This window comes from Heterocephalus glaber, unplaced genomic scaffold (assembly GCF_053883595.1).
Source record: "Heterocephalus glaber isolate CG9 unplaced genomic scaffold, H.glaber_assembly_v1.0 deba00001124, whole genome shotgun sequence".
Taxonomy (NCBI): Eukaryota; Metazoa; Chordata; class Mammalia; order Rodentia; family Bathyergidae; genus Heterocephalus; species Heterocephalus glaber.
In genome coordinates this window covers 924,316-950,333 of record NW_028258197.1, presented here as the reverse complement: position 1 = coordinate 950,333, position 26,018 = coordinate 924,316, and the positions used below count along the sequence as shown (strand labels likewise).

Sequence of the window (26,018 nt, the reverse complement as noted above, 5' to 3'; positions counted from 1 at the left end):
CTTGAAGAGGCCTGTCCTGCCCTGCTGGGGCTGACCCTACCAAGCCCAAATACAATGAACAGTGAGGAATGGCTCAGTTCCACCTTCAATTCACAAGGCATTGTTGGATTCTGTCTGCCCGTTAGCACACTAAGGAAGCTGTTTCTTATATTGTCCTTTTTTTTTGGTACTGGTGATCGAACTCTGGTCCTTGCGCTTGCAAGGCAGGCAGCGGAACCACTGAGCTAAATCCCCGGCCCAGGAAGCTGTTTCTTACCTAAAAATTTCCCTTAACTTCCTCCAAATGTGAAGTTACCCTTACACAATTTCTTGGACAGTTTAAGCTTGGTCACTCTGTGGGGGGCTAGGGAGACCTAGTGTTTGTCCCATCTGAAAGTGTGTCCTACCACGTGTTTGACAGCATGGCCTCCCTCTGAGTGGGTAACAGGTCCCCAGGGCCCTTCAGGAAACTCTGGGCCCTGCTTTGGGAGGATTCAATCTGAGGGACTCCAAGGACTGCTTCCCACACCCTCGGGAAGCTGACCATTAGCTGAGGGTGTTTTGAGTCTGCAGGGGAGGAAACCCCATTTCCCTCCTAGTGCTGGACGCTCGGTGAGTTTGGCCAGGCACGGACAGGAAAGAACCTTTCGTTCGCAGCTTGTAAGGAAGTCTGAGCTGGACCTGTTTATCTACCCACAGCACTTCCTGGATTGAGGGCCTGGATCTGGCTTTGAAGGAGCTGGCTTCCAGTTTTGGTCCTGGCAACCTCCTCCCTTAGGGGAGGCTGCAGATGGCAAGGTTTAGGCCTTCATGGGAGGCGGTGAGAGGTGAGAGCCAGTATCTTATCTTTAGGCACACACGCACACCCTTATGCAGACACCTCGCTTGGAAAAAGGGCAAGCAAAACCTGTCAACAACCTCGTTGTGTATGGGGGTGGAAATGGGAAAGGGGTAGTCCTGCTCTCTACAGAGGCTGGGAACCAAGGTGTTCTTTCCGGCTCCGAGGGGCGGAGTGGGCCACAGCCTGGCCGTGTCTGACACCTAGCGGCCTCCTGAGCACTGGAGCGGAGAGAACAGGGGAGACCCAAAGGCTGGGCAGAGAGGTGGGACGTGGCGCAAGGAAACCTGGAAGCTTTGAGCTGGCGCCCGCAGTCGTACTCCTAGGCCCCGGGGCCTATTCTGCCCTCCAGGACTTGCCAACATGCCCTGCCTCCGCCTGGGCACACCGTGGAGTTAGGCCCCGGCCTGCTGGGCCCCGAGGCTCTCCTCCCCTCGCGTCTATCCGGGGCTCAGACCCCACGCGCCCCCGAACGTGGGGGCCCGGGAAGGCAGATCACCAGCCCCGGGCTATCGGAGGGCTATCCGTGTGCCGTCTCCCGGGACCTAGCGGGGCCTGTCGTAAGCCCAGCCAGGGGCACGGGCTCCTGGGACGTGCGGGCCAGCCTGGTGGGCCGCCGTCTGTCCCCAAGTGCGGGCACGTTGCAGGCACTTCCGGACACGGTGGCCCTCGCCGCGTCGCCCGCCTCGCTGCCAACCAATTGCCACCGCCCGGTCGCCATGGCGACGCCGTCGCGCGGAAGCCCGCACGCCTGCCTGGAGACCAGCGCGGCCCGCGGAACCTGCAGAGCGGCCCGGGCGCGGCGTGGGGACGCTGGCAGGTGGGTCGGCGGCGCCGCTTGCGGGACGAGGTAGGCAGCTGGTCGCGGTGGGGAGCGGAGTCCCGCGCCCAGGGGCTGGCAGCCCGGCCGGGGTCGGGGCGCGCCCAGGTGTGCGGGGCTGGGCGGGGAATGGGCCCTGCGCCCGCTATGGAACCGACCAGGGTTTTGGAGCCGCAGTGGGCCCTTCTCCTTCCCTCCCCTGCCGCCGCACCTGCTCAGAGCCGGCCTCCTTTTCCATCCCCGGGGGGCCGCCCAGCGAGACCCGGCCTTAAAGAGCTTGCCTTGCGGGATCTTGGATCCGGCCGACTTGTTTTCTGGCTTCCAGGCAGATTTGGCCCTTGGCCGTCCCCGGGCCGAGTCTCTGCTGAAGTTAGAACGGCCACTACCGGTGCCCCACACTTAAATCTAGGACTTATGGCCATGTTGTAGCAAGGTGGGGTGGAAGTGGATCAACCAGCGTTTGGAACGATTGTTCTGGGAGGGCCTCCCAGGCCTCTTTACCGGTAGCTGGGTCCTGCGCAGAAAGTAGCCGGTGGATCCCTTCCTTTTCCTCCTCTAACACCCCACCACCCCAGCTTCTTCGTGTGAGAGTAGGAGTTTCCAGACTGGGAAAGCCTGGGCCGTTGCACCAGCTGGGGTGGTCCTGAGGGTTGGGTACAGCGTTTTCAGAACTGGGCTGTGCTGCCACCACAGGCACCTGGGTGATGGCGGAGCCACCTCCCTTCTCAGCCTGCCTGCTTTCCTGCACTGTATCACAGTCACAGGGCGGAGAGTCCTGTGGACTCGGGTCCGGGCTGGGCTTCAGAGGCTGGGACCTGTCCCAGGTCTTTTCCCCACCGGTCACCTCTCTCCTCTTTTCTTTCCACCTTGGCAGTCTTTGAGAGTTTCCTAAGACTCACTAAATGAAGCCCTTCTTAGGTTATCTGGATTCGCTTCCTTTCTTTTCATAACAAATGGAAACAAAAACAAAACAAAACAAGCTTTGCTCCCTCCTCTAGATGCCTCGATCTTCCCGATATTGGATCCAGGCAGAAAAGTACTGGACTGCTCCAATCCCAACCCCTTGCAGGAGCAGCTCCTCCAACCGGAGGTGGGTGGAGTCAGCCACAGCTTCCCTGCCCTGCCGCCTTTCTCAGGCAGGCCCCTCGTGGCCTTCGGCTAACGAGCTAGTTCTGCTTCGCAATGCCAGCGTTGCTTAGCAACAATCACCTGCAAAAGCAGCTTCAAAGATGCTTTCTAGTCACCTCATAAATGAGTTTTGAGAATATACAACATTGCATATTAAAAGCATCCCATCCTGCCTTCTTTCCTGTTTCTGAAGTCTCTACTCCAGAAGTGTGGGAGGCTGATGGTAGGCAGAAGGGTGGTGTGAATTTAGTAGATGGGTGTGTTACCTGCTGTCACCTGGCTTTCCATGGCCTTAAACCTCATGTGTCATGTGCTGCTGACCTGTGACTCTGAAGATGCCATCAGGGCCAGATTTAGTGTTTTTAGACTGTTCTTGGGTTGCCTACTGTGTGGCAGGATTGTGCTAGGCACGTGCATGGATTTTTCCCATTAAATCTCTCTACAGTCCAGTGAGGTAGGGCTTAGTATCCCTCACCTTATAGATGAAGAAGTGGGCTCACAGAGACTTGCCTTGCCTGGGAACACACAGGAGCTGGCTTTGAAACTGCATATCTTTCTGGCCCAAGCTGCATTGTGACTTTCTTCTTTTTTGCCTTCAATAGTGGGGATCAAACTCAGGACCTCTGCACTGAGCTGCATCCCCAGCCCTTTTTATTTTTTATTTTTTATTTTTTTTTTGAGAGAAGGTCTTGCTAAGTTACCCCAGTGGTATTCCAACTTTTGATCCTTCTGCCTCGGCTTCCCAGAGTGCTGAGATTGCAGAAGTGTTTCACCTCCTCAGGCTACATTGTGACTTTGGCTTTATGGGGCCCTGCCTCCCGAAAACCAATAATAATAATAAAAAGAAATTTATATCTGTGTTAGTATAAAGACAAACATTCAGACTGGATTAAAAATTCAAACATTTTCTTTTTGTCTCACTTTAATTAAAACGAAAACTTTCCAGTTTGTAAGTAGCGGGAACCCTGGCGCTGAGCCCGCTGTACTGGCTGCTGACTTCAAGCTCTGCTTTCTTCCTGGCGCACCTTGGGTGTGAGAAGGTAAGAAAGTGCCCCATCCAACAGCTCAACCCTAATTTTGCCTTCTCTTTGATCATATTCTTGGACAACTGAGCCATTTTCACCAACCAAGAAAAAAATCCAGTTCCCTCCTCCACCGCACTCTGTTCTAGCTCAAAACCCTGTTGCTGATAAGGGATATGGCCAAGCCAGGCTTCCTGCTGCCCACCTTCCCTGCTCGCCCTCTGCCCCCCCCCCCCGCCCCTGGCAGTACATCCTGTACTGTGTCTGGTCCCCAGTAATGAGATTAGGCTCTGTGGACTTTTAATAAAATGCAGTGGGCATGAGGAGGGAGCACAATGCTTAGTGCAGGTTAAGCCCTGCAGGTTTCCATGTCCCTGTCTGATTGCATTAAGTGGCGTCTGACTGCAGGTGGTACTCAGGGGGGGCAGGTGCGTGTGTGTTACAATCCAGTGGTCCAGAAGCTGGCAGAGATCTGTCACCCCGTCCTGTGCTCTCACCGAGGAAGAAGAGTGGATGTGCAGGGGGCCACATGCGCTCCCTGTGGGTGCAAGACTCTGGTCTGCTGCCAGAGAAAACCTTTATGGTAGAGAGTGGCTGCTTCTAGCTCTGGAACACAGAGGTCAAAACCAGACTTCAGTGTGGGTACAAAGGAAGCGTGAGAGTGTTCTGTTAAAATTGGGAAACAAGGCGCCATGACTGAAGAGCAAATCCCCACCAGTGTCAAGAGGGGCCTGTGGCAGCCTGGGTTCTGCCAGAGTATTGGGGGTGTCTGTCCCCTATGTATCCGACCTCCTCGGGCACAGATGGGCTACCAGTTATGTGGAGCTGAACCGTACTTGGGGGAGTCTTGCTACTAAAGGACTCTTCATCTATGTCTCTGAAGCACAGAGCCTCTCACTACCTTGGCTTTTTAGTAAATTTGTATTTTCCACACTTAGAATTTAGTGGCTGTGAGGTAACCTATAGGGAAACCACAGGCTTGCCCAGGTGGTCTTGCCATTTTTCCTGTCATCTTTCATGTTTGGACCTTGCAACAAACATCATCTTCAGATCAGCTCCCTGCCCCGCCCCCCTTCCAAAGGTCATTCTCTGTCTCTGGCTTCCTCCTGTTTCTGGTTGCCCTGGTTACCACTCAGGGCTGTAGGCCCTGGAGAGCTGCCCTGGGAAGCTTCCTGCTTCCTCCTGAGATGCCTTCTCTTACCTACCCACTCAGGCCTGCTGCCTTTTCTCCTATGGAGCTGCAGGCCAGGATCAGTGCCTGCTGCCATGGTGGTACGGTCAGTGAGCAGGGAACAGGGAGCTGGCTGGAAAGGGAGAAGGAAACCTGTCTTGGAGCCCTGCATCAGAGTGACTTTTTCCACAAGGGCTGCCTCAATCCTTGATTGGCTTCAGTATTTGGAGAGTGTGACAGTGCCACCCTAGTCACTGGGTGTTAGAAAGTGCAAGCCACATACCAGCAGGAGACACGGGCACTGGGCAGGTGACTCATGAGCAGGTCATTTATTAAAGGAGGGGCTCTTGTCTTCCATGTGCAGTGGGAAGAGGCATTCAGACCAGGCTCAAATTCTTACCACACTTTCCTTTAACATCTGTGTCTGTGTGGCAACTCGGCCTCAAGCTTCCTAGGGCAGTGATGGTACACCTTTTAGAGCTTTCAGTGATACAAATAGCCTGTTGTAACAGGTTCGCCACCACTGCCCTAGGGCCAGAAACTGTCTTTTCTGTATAGGCCTAGCATCTGGCAGTGATGGTAGATCATAGGTGCAGCTCTTTGCCGACAGTAACTGTGGGTGTGTCCTTTGTTGTCTTTGAGCCCTGCTTTCCTGCCTTCTGTCACAGTGGGTAGTGCTCCTATGCACACAGCTATGGGTCGAGGATTAGGTGAGAGCAGTACCTGGCAGAGAGCAGGAGGCTCTTTGGCTGCTGGGCCCCACCCTCCTGATGCATATGAGTAAGCTCTGCCTCAGCCTAATGTGGGTGCAGGCAGCACTTGGGTGCTGACTTCCCACGGACTCCAGGGCTGAATTCCTAATGTAGGATGGTAAAGACACACACCCTGTGGAAAGAACCTCACTGGAGTTACTGCCTGTCTCATGAGGAGATTGGCTGGGACAGGAAAAACAGGCTGTGGTGAGCAGTCCCTGCCCCCCACCATCCCCAGATCTGCCTTTGTAGTCTACATGGCATAAAGAAGTTGTGGCTGATCAGACTGCCGCGGGGTCTGTTTCTTCTGTCCTTCCTAATTTGGAGCTAATCAGGTTCTGACTGTACTCGGTATGAATCTAATAAAGGAGGCAGTGACCTGGCGAGGAGGACACAGGACAAATGACCAGAGGACATTTCTCCCATTAGTGTACCTTCTCCACTAGAGTTGAGCAAGGTGTCAGATATCTGTGGAGTCCCAGAGAAGGGTACAACGTCCTCCCTGTCTTCAAGGAGTGAACTGGGCACTTTAGAGGAGGAACACCATGGGATTAATCTAAAACAGAACCAGAAAGGGGTAAGGAAGCCCTTGGGGACAAATAAGAAAGTGGAGAGCAAGATGCCTATTGTGGGCTAGGGGTAAATCTACAGGGTGTGGGCATGCAGTGGGAGCAGGGAACTAAGCTCGGCTCAGCCGAGGTAGACGGAAGAAGGGCAGCAGGTTGTGTTAGAGTCAGGGAGCCTAGGAGCCTCCTCCTTGTGGACCTGGCAAGGACCCAGTGAGACTGTGAACAGAAACTCAGTCCTGTTACAGCTGGCATTTTACTGGTGGGCAGGGGGACAACATGACTTGGGGGGGGCTGGGTCTGTCCCTGGTCTGTCAGGCAGAATGCAGAGGGAGAGGCTGTCAGCCCCGACTTGATGTGGCAGTGAAGATAACCAAAGGGAAGGGGTAATGGAGCCCTGGCTCGCACGAATGTGCAAAGATGATCACCCCAAATCACTCATTGGTCTGATGAAAAACTGAAAGCCAGGCAGCCCCCTGTTGATCAGGGAATCAGGGGTCTGCTAAGAAATAGAACAGTGGTTCAGTGCAGCAAGTGTGGATTTACTGGAATGCTGATGTAGATGGGTATTCACTAATGTGGAAGGATATGCATGATATACCGTTATATTTAAAAAGCAGGTTAGAAAACTGTATGACCCTTTTCATGAAAATGTATATGTATTTCTAGAAGAAAGTATGTAAGGATATGAATCAAATGTTGATGACATAATATAGCATGCATTACCAATAGTTCTTTTTTTTTTTTTTTTGGTGGTGGTACTAGAGATGGAACCTGGGGCCTCACTCATGTTAGGTAAATGCTCTACCACCAAGCTACATCTTACTTCTTTTTATTTTGAGACAGGATCTGGTTAAGTTGCCCAAGCTGGCCTCAAACTTGTGATCCTCCTGTTTCAGGCTTTTGAGTAGTTGGGACTACAGGTGTGCACCTCACTGCCCAGCGCCCTCTCCCCCTTTTTTTTTTTTTTTTGGTACCGGGGATCGAACTTGGGTCCTTGTGCTTGCGAGGCAGGCAGTGGAACCACTGAGCTAAATCCCCGGCCACCTCTCCCCCTCTTTTAGTGGTGGAATTGCCAACAGTTGTCAGATGTGGCAGAGAATGGGCGGGTACAGGTGGAGCCTGATCACAAGACTTCAAACTCCATCCAGAGCACTGCAGGGTGGAGTATGTGCACGGGTGCTAGAGGGACCACCACGGAGTTGGCTCCCAGCTGTCACCCTCCCTGCTGGTACCCATTGTTGCTGAGCAGCTGTCCAGGAAAGGGGGAGTGGGCCAGAACTCTAATGTCTGCTTATCATGCCGGTAGTGGTGTCCCATCATCGCAGGACCTTTCTGTGAAGCCCAGGTCACAGCCAGCACTGAGGCAAGGGGAAAGAAGGCCAGGGATATCAGGGCCATGTGTGTTCTCCCAGCTTTTTCCTCTCATCCTGGATGCCCATGGGCTGGGCTTGGGGACAGGAGAACCCACAGGTGCAGGGTAAAGAGCTGGCCCTGAGGCTCTCCTGCTGTCACAAGGTTGTGCATGCACTGGGGCCACCCATGGGTCTCCTGAGCCAAGCTGTCTTGAACCTCCTTGAATAGTAACACACCTGCTTTACCTTCCTGCCTAGGGTTATCCCGAGCTCAGTGGGGTTTATGGACACGTGAGTTCTACATGTGAGGCGTTATTCTTTGTTGGCTGTATTTCTGTTGGCTTCAGTTTTGGAAATCTCGCCTAAGAGAAATCTCACTTTAGAGAGGAACAGGGCAGGAAGGGAAGGAGTCTGGTGAGGACTTTGCTGTCAGGCATGGCAGGATCAGGGCAGTTATTCTACAGGACAGGGCCCCTACTCTAGGGTTCCAAGCCTGGCTTTCCAAGGTGGTTCCCTGGGGAGGACTCCTCATCTTCTAGTCATGGAGCTTAGAAACCAGGGTTGGGGGAGGCTTCCATTTCTCACCCTAAATGTACTTTTTCACCCATCTGAGAACTAACCCTGCACCTGAAGGGATTTGCTCACTTCTCTGTAATTTACCTGTAAACCCCACCTGAGAAAACTAAGGGCCTCATGAAACAGAAGATAAAGCCCAGGCCTGGGGCTGTGCTCCTTGCAGAATTTGGAGTGTCTCCCCTTGTGACTGCCTTGCACATGGAACCCAGGTCAGGTCTGTTGTCGTGGGAAGGCCCAGGCTCCCACAGAGCTGCTCCTGGCACTCCGGGGACACTACCCCAGGATGGTGGCAGGGAAGGGTCTTAGAGGTGCTTGAGTGATGAGTGTTGCTTTGGCACGGGGGGGGGGAGATGGCAGGAGTACTGGGAGAGGCAGACACACCTTCAGGAAGTGGTGGGTGGCTCCTCTGAGCTCTTTGTCTTCCCTGCAGCAGCAGCCTCACCATGGAGAGCGGAACTGGCCTGGGGTCTACCCCCTCCACACTGCCATACTACGTGGCCTTCTCCCAGCTGCTGGGCCTGACCGTGGTGGCCATGACTGGTGCTTGGCTGGGTCTGTACCGAGGTGGCATTGCCTGGGAGAGTGCCCTGCAGTTTAATGTGCACCCCCTGTGCATGGTCATAGGCCTGATCTTCCTGCAGGGAGATGGTGAGTCCAATGGGGCTGGCTTCCTGGAAACTTTCTCCTGTGCCTGGGCTTGTGGCATCCCTGGGAGAGGCAGTTTTCGGGGATCCTGTCACCTCTGATGTCTCTTCCAGTTAGGAAAATCCAAGATTCTAGAAAGGACAGAGGAGGAGGCTGGCTTAAAGCCTGAGAGATGGAGTTCAGATCTGGGCCCTGAGGTTAGGGGATGGGGGTGCTTCCTTGATCAGAGAGCCAAGGACCCAGCTGTGAACTAGGCCATCTTCAAGGGCAGCTGGAATGGGGAAAAGAGGTGTGTGCTGTTGTACTTGGACTTGGCCAAGCTAGAGCACTTTTACCTGGGATGGGACTAGGTGGTACACGGCCTGTACCCTACAGCTGGTTGAGCCACTCTTTCCAGAGGTACCTGGTGACAGCCACCTCTCAGCAGATGATCCTAGGAGGCATCCCTGTAGGACCTGGTCCTGTCCACCATAACTGGACATAGTTAGGATTAGGTTAGGGTTATAGGTTCTACTTTGGGCACCAGGAGCCTGCTTGCCCAGAGTAGTGACAATCTGGTCAGGGTATAGAATTAGACTCTTTGAGGAGTGACATCACTAAAAGTTAAACTCAGAGTCTGGCTGTTATCTCAGTGTGACTGCCCAGTGGATTCAAAACACTGAATGAATTCACAGGCTCTCTGGTGAGAAGGTGGGGTGGGTGTCTCCTGTGCCCAGCTGTTGTTTCGGGTGGGACTCAGGGCAGAGTCCTGCCTGTGCTGCCTGTTGTGGTGGCAGGAACTGTGTCACAGCCTCTCACCCTGGCCTCTGAGTGTGCACAGGTGTGCAGCTCTGAGGAGGGGAGTCTGTTCTACAAAGGCCAGATGCGTACCCAAGGTGCCCATGGAGCCCTGTCATCCTCTCTAGTCCCTGTGGCTGGCAAACCTTGACAGCCCTTGCCTCAGATCCTTTTCTTGCCAGCGTGGGCCTCCATGGTGTTCCTCTAGCAGAGGCTGATGCACTTACCATTCCCCTTCTCTCTTCCCATAAGCCCTGCTGGTTTACCGTGTCTTCAGGAAAGAGGCCAAACACACGACTAAGGTCCTGCATGGGCTGCTGCATGTCTTTGCATTCATCATCTCCCTGGTTGGTAAGTTCCTGGGCACAGTCATCCCTTTCCCTACCTGCTGATTTAGGCTTGGGAAGCAGCTGTTGCATATGCACTGTTCCCTACCCAGAACTGGATAGTCCTGCTCCACATTCCGCCCTGCCCCAGAGACGTCCCAGGCAGGGACACTGGGTACTGGCCATCATCAGGCTGGACCAGAGCCCAGAAGTTCCAGCTAGCCGGTTTCCCTCAGGTCATCCCACTCCCTCCCTCTTGCACACCCAGCCCCGTCCTCACATGGCCTCTGTCTGTGGTCCAGGCTTGGTGGCTGTGTTTGATTACCACAGGAAGATGGGCTATGCTGACCTCTACAGCCTGCACAGCTGGTGCGGGATCCTTGTCTTTGTCCTTTATTTTGTGCAGGTGAGTCTTTCCAGCACCCCAGGTCCTGGCCACCGTTAATGAACTGGGGGAAGGGGAGAAGGGCTAAAGTGTATGCAACAGAGGGGCCCATTTTCCAAGGTGGTTCAAAATGTGAGAGGGTTTGGTTGGAATGCTGCCTCCAGACACTGCGATGGGTATGAACCTAGGATTTTAGGGGTGCCCAATCCCTGGTGCCCTTCCTGCTGATCTGACACATGGTTACATACCCAACCTCCCCCAAACAAGGTATGATGAACTTTTCTGTGGGTCCAAGGCCTCAAGGCTAATAGCCTCAAGTACTGGGAGCCAGTACCCTCTCCCCATAAGTACTTCTTACCCCCTTCACCTAGAAGCCAGGTGAGGGATGCAGAGGCTGCCTTGGTGTCCTCCGCCAGTCAGAGCACTGTCCAGCATTGCCTCTCCTTTTCTTCTAGTGGCTCGTGGGCTTCAGCTTCTTCCTGTTTCCTGGAGCTTCATTTTCTCTGCGGAGCCGCTACCGCCCTCAGCATATTTTCTTTGGTGCTACCATTTTTCTCCTTTCTGTGGGCACAGCTCTGCTGGGCCTGAAGGAAGCAGTGCTGTTTAAGCTTGGGTGAGTGTCCTATGTAGGAGAGGGTGGGCCATAGCTCTCTGCAAAGGTGGAACCCTGTCCTCTGCTTCACTGCACATTAAGTTTTTGTGGGCTTAGCAGTGTTTTTCTGTCTGGGAGGGGATGGGGGGGGCTGGTGTTAGCAAAACTGTGGCATCTTTAAGGCCCAGGATAATGACATTGGCCTGTGACCTCTTGGATCACTTCTTTTTATCCTCCTCTGCAGAAACAAGTACAGCATGTTTGAGCCTGAGGGGATCCTGGCCAATGTGCTGGGTCTGCTGCTGGCCTGCTTCGGGGTGGCTGTCCTCTACATCCTGGCTCAAGCCGACTGGAAGCGGCCTCCCCAGGCTGAAGAGCAGGCCCTCTCCATGGACTTTAAGACACTGACAGAAGGGGACAGCCCCAGCTCCCAGTGATGGCCTGTCCATGTCCTGAGTGGGGGCCTGGGAAGAGGTAGCCCCTTGGTTCTGTGGGGTTCCCACAGATGTCTTTTGCTCACTCCTGCTGAGGCTCCAGAGGAGGGCCCAGTCGGCATGGGTGGGGAGTGTGGAAGCAATGGTTTCTGTTTGAGCTGGTTTCTGGGGCTAGTGTTTGCCCTCTCCTTTCCCTTCTTATTGCTGCTGTAGAAGTGTCCACTGAGTCACATGCGGGCCTGTGCCACTGTTTCCCCCTTCAAATGAAGAAGGTTTGGGTAGGGGCTGGAGAAGCTGGAGAATGGTTCCACCTCAAGGCAGAAGATGCCTGGGGTAAGGTCAGAGAAACTGCAGGGTCTCAGGGACAGGCCTGGCAAAGCCTAGCCTTCTGCTTTGTGGAACACTGAATTCAAACCAGTCTTATCTAGCCTGAGTAGCAGTGGGCCCTGTTTTTGGCAGTTGAGCAAGTGATATTATGTGTAAAGTATGCTGGTGTTCAGCACAAGGCTCCCCAGGAGAGGGGAGGGATCCCCCACCCAAGCACAGTGGTGTGGCTTTGGCTCAGCTACAGTTTTGGGCCTTCCTGTTCTTTAACCCCTGAGTCCCAGGATGGCTTTGTGATGGAGGGGATGGAAACACGTGGCTTCAGACACACATGCCCTGTGCCTCAGCAGGTGAGGGCAGCCCTCCTTTTCCAGCCCTGTTCCACTCATGCCAGCTCAGGCACTGCTTTGAGATCTAGAGGACACACATCTGCGCAGGTCATAAATGAAGAGCTGCTGCTTATGTTGCCCCACACAGGGCCGCTGCAGCACACTCCCTGGTGGAAGCAGCTGCTTCTGTTCTGAGGGGTGGGCCCCTTCTCCCTATGGGCCCATCTTTGCAGGAAGTTAAGGACCAAGACAGAATGAGATTAATCCCCTGTGGTGTATGGACATTGCTTCAACCCCTCATGTGTGATGTTAGCTGAGTCACTGTTTGGCTTCAGTCTAGAAATAATGTGATTAGAGCATTGATCTTGTGCTTCTTCATTTTGGCAAATGCTCTCTCCTTGTTTTCTGGGCTTTCAGGAGCCTGACAGTTTAAGACAGACACGGTTTACTTAAGAGAAGAAATTAATAAAATTTCCAAACCCGACTATTTTTTTTTTAAGTTAGCCTTTCCTCACTTAAATGCTGCCTTAGAGACTTTTTTTTTGGTTCCTGGGATCAAACTCAGGGCCTTGTGCTTGCCAGGCAAGCGCGGCACCACTGAGCTACATCCCCAGACCAAATACTGCCTTAGAGAAACTGGCTGGCCTCCTCTGTTGCTTACATTTCTAATAACTGGCTTCTGCTGTGGGACATTCCCTTGGCCATGTCACTTCTCAGAGCAGGCAGCTATGGTCCAGCTCCTCCTGCTTGCCTGGATGATGTTACCTCGTCTCAATGGTATACCCTGCAAGGATGGGATCTTATCAGTTCTTCAATCTCCTTGTACACACTTATATAGTCAAATGTTTACATGTGGGAAACTTGTCCTTAGACAAATTACTAAGGTACAATTGTGTACTCGCTGGCCAGATCTGGAGAGAACTGGAACTGTAGATGTGCAGTGAATGTCTGTAAACTGGTCTGTTTGCCAAAGTGTACAGTGGATGACTAAGGACCAAAGAAGGCCCCCAAGCAGATGTGTGTGGTTTCTCTTGTTTGCCTGTAGCCAGTCTCCTGTGAGGTAGATGTGCTATCCATGCAGATGATTAAATAAATGTCTACAGCAGTCTGTATGCCTGTTTTCATTTTTTGCGGCAGTGAAAGGAACCAGACCTTTTAACAGTGAAGTTAGTTCTAACGGTTGAGAGAAATTGTCCGTAGGCTGGGCACAGAAGGTAAAGTGACCAGTGGTGTTTATCACAGCACAGACCTGAAATGGTCCCTGTGGAAGGGGCTTTTAAAAAAAAAAAAAGATAGGGTCTCACTATGTAGTTCAGGCTGCCCTTGAACTCACTGTGTAGCCCAGGCTGGCTTCCAACTCAGCGATCCTCCTGCCCCTGCCTTCTGAGTGCTGGGATTACAGGTGTGTACCACCACACCTGGCTGGAAGGGGCTTTCTATGTGTTGGAGAATGTCCTGAAGGGTGGAGCTGCTGGATCCCTATAAGGTCCTAAAGCAAGAATGTCCTTCAGTATAGTACAGTATTCAACTGATTCTTTTTTTTTTTTTTTCAGTGCTGGGTATTAAACCCAGTCTGCTAGTGAGCTACACCCCAGCTTGACTGTTTTTGTTTTTTTGGTACCAGAGATCGAACTCAGGACCTTGTGCTTGCCAGGCAGGCGCTGTGCCACTAAGCTGTATCCCCAGCTCTGTTTTTGTTTATAATGTCTTTTGTTTTGTTGTTTTGCTATGTAGTTCAGGCTGGCCTTGAATTTGTGGTGATCCTGCTGGCTCAGCCTCCTGAGTGCTGGGATTATAGGGATGTGCTACCACAACTAGTCTTATATGTCTTTTTCATCCTTAAGAAGAACAAAGATTTCAGCACAGGCTGAGATTTCGTTTTAGATCAATTTATATAGCTCAGGCAAGAGCTATGTTTGTGGTAAATTTGGATGGAATCTCACTGTATGTTACTTAAAGCAATTAAAAAATTTATTGGGAAACTATTTAAAGGTACTCTACAACAAATCCTCTCACAAGTAATATGCCCACTTGCTTCCTAGCATTTAACTTTGTTCTCTGTTGTAGCTGGTTTCTAATGCATAGAAGCCAGAGTTGAGAGGTCCCCTTTGAACATCTGTAGTCTCTCTTGAATCAAGGATTCCTTGGAGACTTTCATTTGGTTAAAAGCACTGAAGGCACAAAGCTTGGTATATGTCATTAGCCAAGTGGTCAGTCAAGCACTGGGCTAGCTATATGTGTGAAGCAGAGATCTCTACCCTGTTATATACCACCATTCTGGCTTTTGGGGCTAGCCTCTGATGCTTACACATCTCTTTGTTTTTGAATATTCAAATGATCCCAGACACCAGAAGATGCTGCCTCCCTCTCTAGAAGGCCACTCTTTTATCTCCTGGTCTAAAACTTTCAAATTAGAAGAGGGCAAGGATCTCATCTTGCTGTGTTTGGAACCCTGAAAGGTCCCAAAATGGCTATTCTTTGGTGAGGCTTTTTTTTTTTTCTTTCAAAGAAGCACAAAGCAACTTTTGGCAAGCTCTCCGTCCTCTTCTTACTTTTTTTGAGACAAGGTCTCATTTTGTAGTTCAGGCTGGCTCAAACTCATGGCAATCCTCCTGCCTCAGCCTCCCAAGTGCTGGTATTACAGGCATGTGCCAACATGCCAGAGGACATATATAAAGTCCCTGTCATAGGCATAATGGGCCTATGAGGATGGATTCTCAGCCCCTTCTCTTGTGTAAAGAAACTTCCTTTTACCCCAAGTCTTCTGACACAACAGCTTTATCATTGGTGCCCTGTCTCATTACCTGGAATAGATTGACTGATTCACTGAGGGGCTCTAAATTCCTCGTTTTTCAAGACAGGGTCTCACAGTGTATCCCAGGCTGGCTTCAAACTCTCAATCCTCCTGCCTCAGCCTCCTTTGTGCTGGAATTACAGGGATGCACCACCACACCTGGCTCCTCTACCTTGTTTTGTCATGGAAATATCTTATTTCCCCATCAATTTTGAAAGATAGTTTTGCAGGATACATCAGTCTAGGTTGGAGGTTGTTTTCTTTTAGGGCTTGAAATACGTCACCCCAGACTCTCCTTGATTTGAGGGTTTGTGTTGAGAAGTCTGCTGTGATTCTGATGGGCTTTCCTTTGTATGTGATTTGTTTCTTTTCTCTAACTGCTTGTAGGATTTTGTTCTTCTGTTGGGTTTCTGGGATCTTGACTATTATATGTCTAGGTGTAGTTTTTTTTTTTTTTTGATCACGGTTAGTTGGAGTCCTATATGCCTCACTTATCTGTATGTCACAATTCTTTTGCTCTGTTTAGGAAGCTGTAATTCATTCTGTGAATTTTTTTTTTTATGTCATTTTTACTTTCTCCTGCTTTTTCGTGGTCCTCCAGCTTAAAGCTGGAAGAAGACACTCCATCCTGGCCCTGACAGTGGTTTCTGCCTACTTTTCCCAGCCTGACAGAAGGCCTAGCTCTCACATGCAGATATGCACAGTGGAGGACCTATCTACTGAATTACTAAGAGGCACCTCTTAGGGAATGAAGTAACAAAAACTTCTAAAAACCCACAAAGACTTTTTGCTGATTTGCTTCTACTGAGTAGCTTTTTAATCAGGTTCAGAAAAATTTTTTAAATAAGGATTTAAAAAAAATGGGTCACTACCTTTCTTCCAATGCCCCAGGAATTCTTTAAAACTGGGGTTTTGCCAAGCACTTATCCACTTTTGGTTTCGAATGGAATAACTGTAATGGTTTTCAGACCAAGCAGGTGGTTCCTTCTAGGGTTCTCTCTGCTCTTTAAGGTGATCTGGTGTTCAGGCTGAGATGACTGTGTGTGGCCTGAAGTTTTCCTGCTTCTCTGGGGTTTGGTTGTTTGGGAAAGTGGAGGAAGCTACCCAGCAGGAATGTTTGCTTGGCATAATCAGATGTCTAGAGGAAGTGGTCTCTTTCCTTGCTTGTCCCTAGAGTAGACAAGAAATTGCAGTTAGGCAGGAAAGGCTGCAGGGCTCAGGGCCACTTTTTTTAAAGGTGTTGAGTCAGTTTCAGGAAACCTGCAACTTCTCTGTTCATGCTGCAGCTGCCCTGTTCTCTATATGGTGAAGACTAAAAGTCTGGCCAGATTTCTGAAGAAAAATTAAACCTACTCAAAGCTATGGTCCTCCAGCTTTGGCCAAGTTAGCCTCTGGATCTATGGCATGGGCTGCCCCCTATCCTAGGCATGCCGTCTCTAGTTGACTTGATTGAAAGCCCACTTCAGCCTTGGATTTTGGTAAGGTGGCTGGATAGCAGCTCCAGTTATTATAAATGACATGAGAGAAGCATAGGGCTCCCTTGGTATAGCTTCCATGGAAGAAAATCCTTGCTGAAAGGTTCTTAGAACTATTCCTTTGTGCTCACAGATCCCTCAAATGCCTATTACGGTATCTGACTCAGAGGAGATGGTCAGTAAGCGGACTGAACCAATGGAAGAAAGGGTGACTGAACATCCCATAACAGACCAACCAAATCACCAGGACTTTAGCCTTAACCACTTAAATTTACTCTGAGCATCACTCGGGCAGTGCATTTGTTTGGGTACTATCCTGAGTGTCTCTTGGGCAGGTGTCATTTCAACCAGTCAATTCTTGTATTGAATAAATTTAATAAAATTGTCACTTAAAAATATTTCCTGTTATCTTATAAAAATTAAATTAAAAATATGCAATTTTTGGTCATCCTATATTTAAATAACTGGGCTGGCCAGTGGTTAACCCACCAAGTTCTTCCGTGGGGGTGGCATCCTCAGCACTGAGGTCTCAGAGGGTGAGTCTAGATGTCAGCTTCCCAGAGAAAGCAAAATGGAAGGAGAAAAGCACCACAATGCCAGGTCTTTGCAAGTGTTAACCATTTATAAATAAGTACATTTGCTTTCGTACATACAGTTTGTTGTACAGATGACGCTCTGTATACATGGGGCAGGAAAATGCATTCATTTGAACTTTTCACATCTATCTCACACAGCTCACATGTACAGACAATAAAACTGCTCAAGCAAGTACAGCAAAGGAAAATGTCTTCCTTATACACGGGGCTAGAGGCCTCCGCTGAGTGTGGGGTATCCCCACTGCACGAGTTCACAACTGTGTGGTGTTCAGTATATCAGGATAGAGAACAAACATGCATTGGATAATATACTGTACAGAGAAAGTCCTTTACATCTGAGTTATAGAAAACCTAAAGGAAAACTAAGTGCATTAAAGCTTTTTCCAGCAAGTGTCTTGAAAGGACAGCAAAGAGGAAGAATCAAAATTATATTAGTACAAATCACTCTTTAATTGTAGACTGTACATGTCTGCACTAATTAAAATCATCTTGGATTTGGAGGAGACAGAACAGAGATACAGATGCTGTGCTAGATGGAAAGGAGGCCATGCCTGAGAATGGTACCTGCCCTGAGCCTGACAAGGAACTGGCCCCACTCAGCAGGAATCAGCCAAAGGTAAACAACAACAACAACAACAACAACAACAACAACAACAAGAGCAAGAACAAAATAGAACAGGAACTGTTAACTTACAGGATTTCCAAAACAACCCATAAATGAAGTGGAGATCTGGGCCAGCATCTCTTACCCCACTCCCCCGAAAAGTGATACACAATAAGGCAGGTACATTCAAGTACTGAATTTTCCAGAATAACTCTGTCTAGTCCTGGGGACTGATGGGAGTGAGTTGAGTCCTCTTAGCCAGATTTTCTGGTTAGTGATTAGCAAAAGAAAATTCAGCCACCAAGAGTTACAAAATCAAAGCAGCTAAGCCACTTCCTTTCCACAGAATAGGTCTATCTGAAAAAATAAGAGCAATGCTGGCCTGCATCTGTACGCATCCAGCTACAACCTGACTGTCAGTTTAGTGTAGATATCACAGAGTCAGCAGGAAGAAATGAGATGATAGGGTGAGGAAACATGAAAGTAACACTTGATTTTTGGTGTCCAATTATGCATTCATTTGGTACTGACTTTCAAAGCTCTGACTGTGGCCATCATGTGGCCATGAGCATCTCATGGTGGCTCAGCTGCTGTGAGGCATTGGACACCGAAATGAAGGTTACCAACACTTCAGCCCTTGAGTGGTCTGTATTACAAAAGGAGTTGATGAAGACCCAGTGATTATTCAAGTAGCTCTGCACAGTGGCTCCACCAGCCCCATTGTGCTTAAGTCCAGGCCCCCAGCCAGCCACCTTTTCTTGGGAGCAGCCAGAGCTGAGTTCAAGGCATTGCATGGTGAAGGTTTCCATGACACGTCTTTGTAGGTAGCTCTTACCCCTAAGCCCTTTGTTCATTGTTGTTAGTCATGGTAAATGGTCAATCTGGAATTCCTAGAGGAAGTGGAGAAACCACACCTCCCAGTGAGGCATGGCCCTTGCTGTGGAGGCAGCAGCAGGCTGCCTTTGCAGGTCGGCTTCTTGAGAAGTGGGCAGCCCAAGGACAGACAGGCAGGGTGAGTGAGGCTGCTGAGCACTGGGAGACAAGAAACCGGGCACAGGCAGGTACATCCTGCCTCCTTGGGGTGGGGTGGGGGGCGCCTTTTCCATTTTGGGGCAAAGATTCAATGAGCAACTGGTTTTGTCCAAGGCATTTCTGTAGTAGAAAAATAACTTTCTTTGATTCAAACCACCCAGCTGTGATATTTCTGGAGTTATAAAAGTTGGAGGCTGAAAGGAGGGATGATCACGGGGAAAAAAGGGTCCTCTCCACACCCAGCCATCTATCAGAGCAAGGGAGTGCTATTCAACCTTCTCCCAGCCTATACCTGGCTGAAGTTCCAAAGCAGGTAGTGTTCAGAGTCTGTCTTATTATAACTGGCATAGATGCATTACGACCCTTCTAGGCTTTTCCCTTTGTCCTGAACCTCACTCTATGGCCTATTTGCTGCCCTGGAAGCAGCTCCTTGGAGGGAAGGCTGTCTTTCTTTGCTACCAGACAAGCGCGGTGCAGAGCCACAGTGACACCTAGTGGTAAAGCACGGTGAAGCACAAGTGACGTCCACATATCCCACTGTTTATGACTAAAATCTAAGGAAAAATACTTATGGATATTAAATTAGATACTGATTAAAGTTTAAATTTTCTATTGGGAACATCTCTGGAATACAAAAATACCAATATTTAGAGGGATTCATAAACTACTATACAATATAAGGACCAAGAACACCTTTCTCTAGGTTGTTCTGCTTATAATAATTTAGGAAAAGTATTTAATAATCCAGGCTTAACTAAAATTAGCAAACTTGTATATCTGGACAACAACCTGGGTACTGTACATGATTCTAATTATTGGAATTTTCCTGAGCCATCACGTTTAAACACATCTAAAAAGAGGGTACATGGGAGAGGAACAAGTAGGGTTTGTGCTCTATTATCTTGGGACTTTTAATAGTGCACATCTGCAACCCGGACAACTACAACAGCAGATACAAAATGGTCTCCATTTTGTCCTTGCCAAATTCTCATGTTACACAGGTTTTTCCTTTACTTTGTAAATAAACATTTATTTTTAATTGTTGATTGTGTGCCTTACTGATCCAGTAAATAAAGTAACCATGTCTCAGGAGTCCCTAAGAAAATTGCTGGAAAAGCACTTTAAAATCACTGCAAAGTTTTTTGTTTAAAAATTCTAAATCTTTTTGAGGCTTATATACAATAGCTATTTTTGTGCTATAAATGTTGTGATTCACTGCTTGATTTCTTTCTTTTCCTTGTTTTTTCTTGAAAAATACACAAAAAGACACGAGCAATTCTGCTACTTCCTAACGAAGACACTACTCACACTTAAATATCCAGTATTTATCAGAGTTACAAATTCAAACAGTAAAGTGCACCCATTTATAGACATGATGTGATGGAAACCCATTAGTGCAAGAATACTGGGCAAAGGGAACATATGATTTGGTAAGAAACCTATAAGCTGAAGTTTGTCACCTCTATCTCCATTTCAGAGTGATGTGAATTGGGTAAGTGGAACTTAACCAGCTTCATCTGAAAAATTTCCTCCCACCTGAAGCCAGACATTGATTCAGCAAATGCCTGTTGAGGAAGGAGCATCTCTAAAATACAGTACTAAGATCATTCCATGGCAGTGAAGTAGCAAAAAAGGGCACAGTCAGCTTCCAAGGAAGAACTTCATCTCCTACCCCCCAAAATTCCCGTTGTATCTCTGTAAAACAATGGGCCCCAGTAGTGATAGTCACTCCTTCTTATGGCTAAAAAAGAACTGCATTTTGACTTGATATTTTGCCTAATAAGGTATATAGTCCCTAAATCTCGTTTGTCCTGGAAAACTGAAAAACATTGGCGAGATGTAGCATATTTGTAAAACCACATGAACTGCCCACCTACCATGACAGGTGAGTGTGGATGGTATGTGTGGCATTCCAAATAGTCAGGGACACTTTTTTTAATAGACTGAGAAATTCTTCAAAATGTAGCAGTTCCCCACTGAGAGGCTATTTATTTATTTATTTATTGGTACCAGGGATCAAGCTTGGGACCTTGTGCTTGCGAGGCAGGTGGCGGCACCACTGAGCTAAATCCGTGGCCCTGAGAGGTGATTTAAATGGGACAAAATTGCAAGAAGACAAACAGGTCTGAGACCTGGCCACAAAGACAGCTGAGAAGCTGCAGGTTCAATCCCCAGCATCAGAAAAAAAGAAAAAGAAAAAAAGAAAATGAAGTGTGAAGCTGTATTATCAGCCTGTAGCTGGGAGCCCTGCAGCCTTACACATTAGGCAAGCACTCTACTATTGAGCTACACCTCCAGCCCACACTTCTTCCTGATGTGAGTGAGATATACCAAAGTAGGTAGATAGAGGCCTACCCTGGTCGAGTTGAGCAAAGGCAGTCCTTACATGTCTGCAGTTGGGCCAGTTGTCTGTTCCAAGCACACAGAGATGAGTATGGGGATTAGGCTGTTTTAGGCTTGGGGCTGAGGAGGCCCATTTACTTGGCAGTAAGGAAATGTTTTTGAATTGTTTTCTATTCCTGTCTTAATGATACTTTCAGAGAATACTTCTACAAACCAGACTGGTCACAACAAGATTTTATTCAGGAAACTGCTCTTCCTGTAGCCCTTTACTTATAAGAGCAGAATTATTTCTAACAATAGAGAACTAATGCTCTTTTGTTTAGTTTCAGGTGTTTAGTTTGTTGGGTTGACCCACTCAGTTTCAAGGGCTGATGTGCAGTTAGTGACAGGACCATGCTAAGGCTTTGGTTTCAATGTTCTTACTGTCCATGTCATAGTGGCCTCATTCAATTACAAGTTAGGTTACCAAACAAGCACAAGACCTAGAAGATGTGTAGAGAATGACTGGAGAGGAAGCTTGTTGTCTCATGCCCCCATCAAGGGCTAGAAAACAGGGCTGAAAGGGTCTTCACCCCAAAACACTCTTTGCTGTGTCTGATATTCCAATATCACCTCTCTAAACACCCCTAGGAAAAGAAAATAATTTGTCTAGTAGTGAATGATGAAAGTATAAATCTTGAAATGCAATTAGACAACTGACATGGAATGCAATGGCCTTGAGTGGAAGCCCTGGGAATCACTCTTATAGTCCCAAGAAGATCCAATCAGCTTTTTGAAGAACCAAGTTCTTCTCAACACCATATGGATTGGAAAACAGAAGGTCAGTAAAACAGAATATGGCTCTCAGTGAAAATGCAACAAATGGGATGATTACACCAGACATCCCTCAGGAATAGCTTGTTTTTGTGGAATCTGATGCTCAGTGATGTTTCAGTATCTAAAAAGTAGAACATATTCTATAGCATTTTGCTGAGAATCCAGAGTAATCTTTCTGTTTTCTCTTTCTTTGTATTTATTCCCTTCCCTACTCTTGGAAAATCAGCAGCTTTTAGTGGTTAATTGCTGGTTAAAAAATTAAGAACAATTCTCAGTGAATTCTTCACAAAAATGCCCATGGTACTCATTGAATTTCCTTGGCTGACTGACACATTTAAAGAGCTGGCTGTTTTCTAAATGTTCCTAAAATGCCTCTTGGAAAATCACTGTAGTGATGCTTCAAATAATTATATGGTTCTTCTTCTAACTTAAAAGACATATATTTTCTGTTTCCTTGACCCTTCTACCCCATAGGAAGACCAGCAATAATGCAAATGAACATTCTAGACCTGGTGACTGCAGGGAGCTGGAGTCTGGTGAGGAGACCATGGCACAGGAATGCACTGGGGCTGGCTATTTGGATAACACTGGAAAAGAATGCAAAGGCAAAGGGGGATCACGCTCTTTTCTAAAGTTCCTAGAAGAAAACGAACAAGAACAGCTTACTTTTTAAAAAAGGAAAAAAGACATGTATACAACAAGAACATCAGTGAAAGCGATTGTCTCCTGGAAAAAGCTGACCAGTGTTGTCTGATCTCCCTGGGTTAAAGCACACAGCACAGAAATCTCCTTGTTGGCATCTGAAGAGGGAGAGAACATGTGGCTGGGGCACAGACCAGAGAAACTGAAGTCTGGGCTTTCTGGAGGCCAGCTTCCCAGTTGGCTGCATGCAAAGGATTTCAGCATGTGGGCTGCCACCTCTGAACACCACACATAAATTACATGAGAAATTAAGCCAGAGAACTACCTCAATGTGGAAACCAAGCCTGAAAATGTGCAGTGAAAACATATGGGTCTCACTCCAACAAATGTCTTTTAAACATTAGATTCCACAAACGGTCTCTTTGGTTTGATAGGGGATGTCTGCCCTTGTCGAGAGTCCCGGGACAACTGCCTGTACAGGTTGTCCTGGTATGCCTGAGCCACGGGTAGGGTCCGAGCCACCTTCACATCGGGATAGGAGGAGGCTTGGCTGACTCTTTCTAAGAGGTCTCCACGGGACCCATTAGCCAGCATCCCATGGGGGCTATAATAATCGTCTTCCAGCAAATGGCCATTCTGTGCATTGTTGGTTTTGTTATAAAAGGCAATGTTGCTGATGGATGATGGTGGACTGAAGGACTCAGGCTGAGGCAGGTTGCCTGGAGATGTGGGACTGAGTACGGTATCCACTGATGACACGGCCCAGGTCCGATTCTGCTGGTGAAGGTGGGGGTACTGCTGAGTCCGGGCTGTTTTATCTATGATCCCCATGAATGGTGTGGTCCTGGATCGGGTAGGCTCACTGGGGTAACCTCCCTGAGTGGGAGATACTGGTGACAGCTCATCACATGACCTATCATATGCCGGTTTCAGCGGAATCTCCATTTGCTGAATCGAGGAAGAAGGCCGGAAGGTGGGAGTTAGGTTGGAAGTGGATGAGATGCTATTGCTAGATGGGGAGAAGCGAAGGCCCACACTCTGAGAGTGTAGCAGTGGCCTGGGGGTTGGTGGGTGGGGCTTGATTTCACTAGGGTTGACACTGATAGGTCTTCTGATTAAATGTGACACATCAGGGGAACCTAGCTGGCTGGAGGAACGCTCCAAATCTAGTTTTGAGTGACATACTGGGTAATAGGATGCTGACTGGCTACGCCCAATTTGTGGTGTCTGGCTGTATCTCATGCCACCTCGATAAGCTGAGGAAGGTCGCTGTGGAAGATCTTCTTTGGTCAACCCTCCATGCTGACAGATGGCACCTGCACTTAGGCTGGCTTGGACATGCTGCACAGGCCTCCCATCCCCTACAATTCCGCCAATTGATCCTTGATAAACCAACCGACTCTGACTTACTCCCATGTCTCCTTGTGAAGACTGGTATTTACTGGCCATTGAATGGGCAACTTGGCCATATGCTCCTGTGGGGATGACAGTGCTTGAGTGAACTGCTGAGCTGGGCTGGTTGCTTCTCACAATCTGGGCCTTAGCAGGCTGTAGCCTAAGACCTTGGTGGGGAACTGCCACAGGAAGCTGAGGCATCTGGTAGGGACGCTGGGCCATTTTAGATAATGGAGATTTTGGTCTGCCAGGAAGCTGGCTAACACTTGTTTCTTGCTGATAGCGCACAGGTGAACCGGACTGGGATCTATAGACACTCATGCTTTCAGCTGGAGGGCTGGCCCGATACTGAGGACCTCTGCGAAGAGGGGAAGGGGGCGGGCTTGGGTATTCTTTGCCCTGCCCTCCTACAGGAGGGGGGCTAAAACGGTAAGATCCACCCTGATGAGCTGGGGAAGTATGTGGTGGACTAGGCCTGTAATGAGAGTTCTGGTGAGTTGGAGAAAGAGCAGGTGAGGTGGACTGATATCCCTGTCTAGTGGGAGAACCTATGGAACTACTGGACCGGAAGTCAAAAACCTGATGAGAGCCAAGAGGTGAGCTAGAGATGTAGGCTGAATCCCGATGGGCTGGAGAGGAGGGGGGACTCTGGATTATTGGGAGCCCCTGACTGGGCCGAGCCTCTGTCTGGAGGCCAATGGAAACATTTTCAACATCCTGTTCCAGGTATTCCTCCTCAAATATATCTTGTACAGAGTATATATCTTCATGCTGTGGTTCAGGTTCTGTCTCTTCTGGTAACTCCTGCTGAGGCTGCGGCTGTGGTGGTGGTGGCTGCTGCTGCTGCTGCTGCATCTGTCTGCACTCTTCCTCCACTCTCATCAGGAGTCTCTGGATCTCACGGTTGTTTGGACATAGCTTGATGGCCTCATTCAGATCCTCTAAGGCTGCTGCAAACTGTCTGCTTGACAAAATGCAAACATGGGAACTGGAATTACTCTGAATCAACAGGAATCACCAAGAGCTGCAAATGGTCACTAATTCAGGGAACTTTGGAGGCACCTGTAGGAGTCTGGGGTGTCCTGGTTTAGTTTAATTTGTAAGGAAATAAATAAGTGTGCTGTCATTCTAAAAGAGCCCAGAATGATTCCTTAGCCCGTTTACCTTTCATCTTCCTTCTTGCCCCTCTGGGGTTAGCAGAGAAAAAGTCTCCACTCTATCAGTCCAGCCAGGCCCTTCAGGAAGATTCTCTTAGTGCTCAAATGCACACCAGGCAGTATGAGGGTTGGGTGGGGTTGTCATTTACAGTGTCACTGTCAAGCAGCTTAGGAATAAAACAGTAATTATAATATTCAAAATCTTGCTGATCCAGCAGAAAATTTTCTTCATATTCTTAATATTTTGACTGTGAATTTTAGGACTTTTCCATCTTAGGCACGAACCCTGTCCTCTGCTCTTTCTGTTCCTCACCCCCACCATACTGTTGTGTTTCATTCTGCTAGGTCAGAGCTGGCAGATATTAGGCTTGCTGACCAGGCAACTCAGGTCAGTGCTGAGCTCATCCCAAGAAGATTCTAATTTACAAATGAGGAAATGAACTGTGAGAGATAGTCCCATTCTCTCTATTAGTACTGCCTGGAAAAGGGGCAATTGGTCTTGTGGGAAAGGAACAATCCAGAGATAAAGAATTTAATAGCCAAGTTTCTGTAAATACTTTGTGAACTCAGGTGGTTAAGACTAATACCACTGTGGCATCATCACTAGCCTCAGTCTGGGTTTGATTTTCATGGCTGAATCTCTCTGGTAACAGAATGAACCCAAAGCAATCATTTTCTAAGTAGAGTTTGAGAGAAGGTGGGGTACTGGGCAGGAGACATCAAGGATAGTGACAACTTATCTAAAGAAACTGATGGCAGGTTCTAGGTCCTTCTGGAGGCTTTCCTACTCAAAAGATAAACTACAGCAGAGGGCACAAGGAATGTGGACAGTACTTCTCTTGGGTTTCTTCAATCCTGGTACCAGGGCCTCTTTGTGTGTTTATGTGTGTGAGTGGGTGGGGGGGTTCAGATGAGAAAGAGGGTTGATGCCACCAGACTTGAGGAGTGCCCCAAAAGGAAGACTAAATAATTCAGGAAGTCCCCAAATGCCTATAAAAAAAGAGAGGAGTCTACAATGCTAGGTGATCCATCCTGCCTTTCCCCTTAAAAGGCTTGGTGGGATAATTTGCTTAAGTGATCTCTTTAAATCATTAATGTCCTTTCATGCTATCTGCTTTGGGGTTGAAAAGTGATTGAGACATGGC

At 48.7% G+C, this 26,018-nt stretch overlaps 2 protein-coding genes across 18 annotated transcripts in view; one reads left to right on the top strand and one right to left on the bottom strand.

Moving 5' to 3' along the window:
• The first annotated feature begins 1,527 nt into the window (after positions 1-1,527).
• On the top strand, positions 1,528-13,127 carry Cyb561 (cytochrome b561). Of its 8 annotated transcripts, none has more exons than XM_013067078.3 (8): positions 1,556-1,637; positions 2,636-2,727; positions 3,712-3,805; positions 8,638-8,855; positions 9,882-9,980; positions 10,258-10,361; positions 10,796-10,953; positions 11,177-13,127. In XM_013067078.3, exons 4-8 carry the CDS (start codon positions 8,651-8,653, stop codon positions 11,367-11,369), a joined length of 759 nt encoding a protein of 252 aa, XP_012922532.1. In that variant the 5' UTR covers positions 1,556-1,637; positions 2,636-2,727; positions 3,712-3,805; positions 8,638-8,650; the 3' UTR covers positions 11,370-13,127. The 8 variants fall into 8 exon arrangements, with proteins under 8 accessions (XP_021103181.1, XP_012922533.1, XP_012922534.1 ...); XM_021247521.2 differs by having other exon boundaries at positions 1,562-1,667; positions 8,641-8,855; XM_004868597.4 differs by having other exon boundaries at positions 1,562-1,667.
• A 3,762-nt stretch (positions 13,128-16,889) lies between these two features.
• Tanc2 (tetratricopeptide repeat, ankyrin repeat and coiled-coil containing 2) overlaps positions 16,890-26,018 on the bottom strand; it is a 469,601-nt gene continuing 460,472 nt past the window's right edge. For all 10 annotated transcript variants that reach the window (XM_013067044.3, XM_013067047.3, XM_013067048.3 and 7 more), the window contains one exon: positions 16,890-24,677. In XM_013067044.3, the coding sequence (XP_012922498.1) occupies positions 22,715-24,677 (1,963 nt within the window). In that variant the 3' untranslated portion in view covers positions 16,890-22,714. The remainder of the gene's footprint in view (positions 24,678-26,018) is intronic.

What these genes read in the sequence shown, in the direction of transcription:
- Cyb561 (XM_021247522.2), top strand. Translation starts at nt 8,651, where the DNA reads ATGGAGAGCGGAACTGGCCTGGGGTCTACCCCCTCCACACTGCCATAC. An exon ending in TTGTCCTTTATTTTGTGCAG is followed by an intron (nt 10,362 to 10,795) that starts GTGAGTCTTTCC and finishes CTTTTCTTCTAG; the next exon opens with TGGCTCGTGGGCTTCAGCTT. An exon ending in GCAGTGCTGTTTAAGCTTGG is followed by an intron (nt 10,954 to 11,176) that starts GTGAGTGTCCTA and finishes CCTCCTCTGCAG; the next exon opens with AAACAAGTACAGCATGTTTG.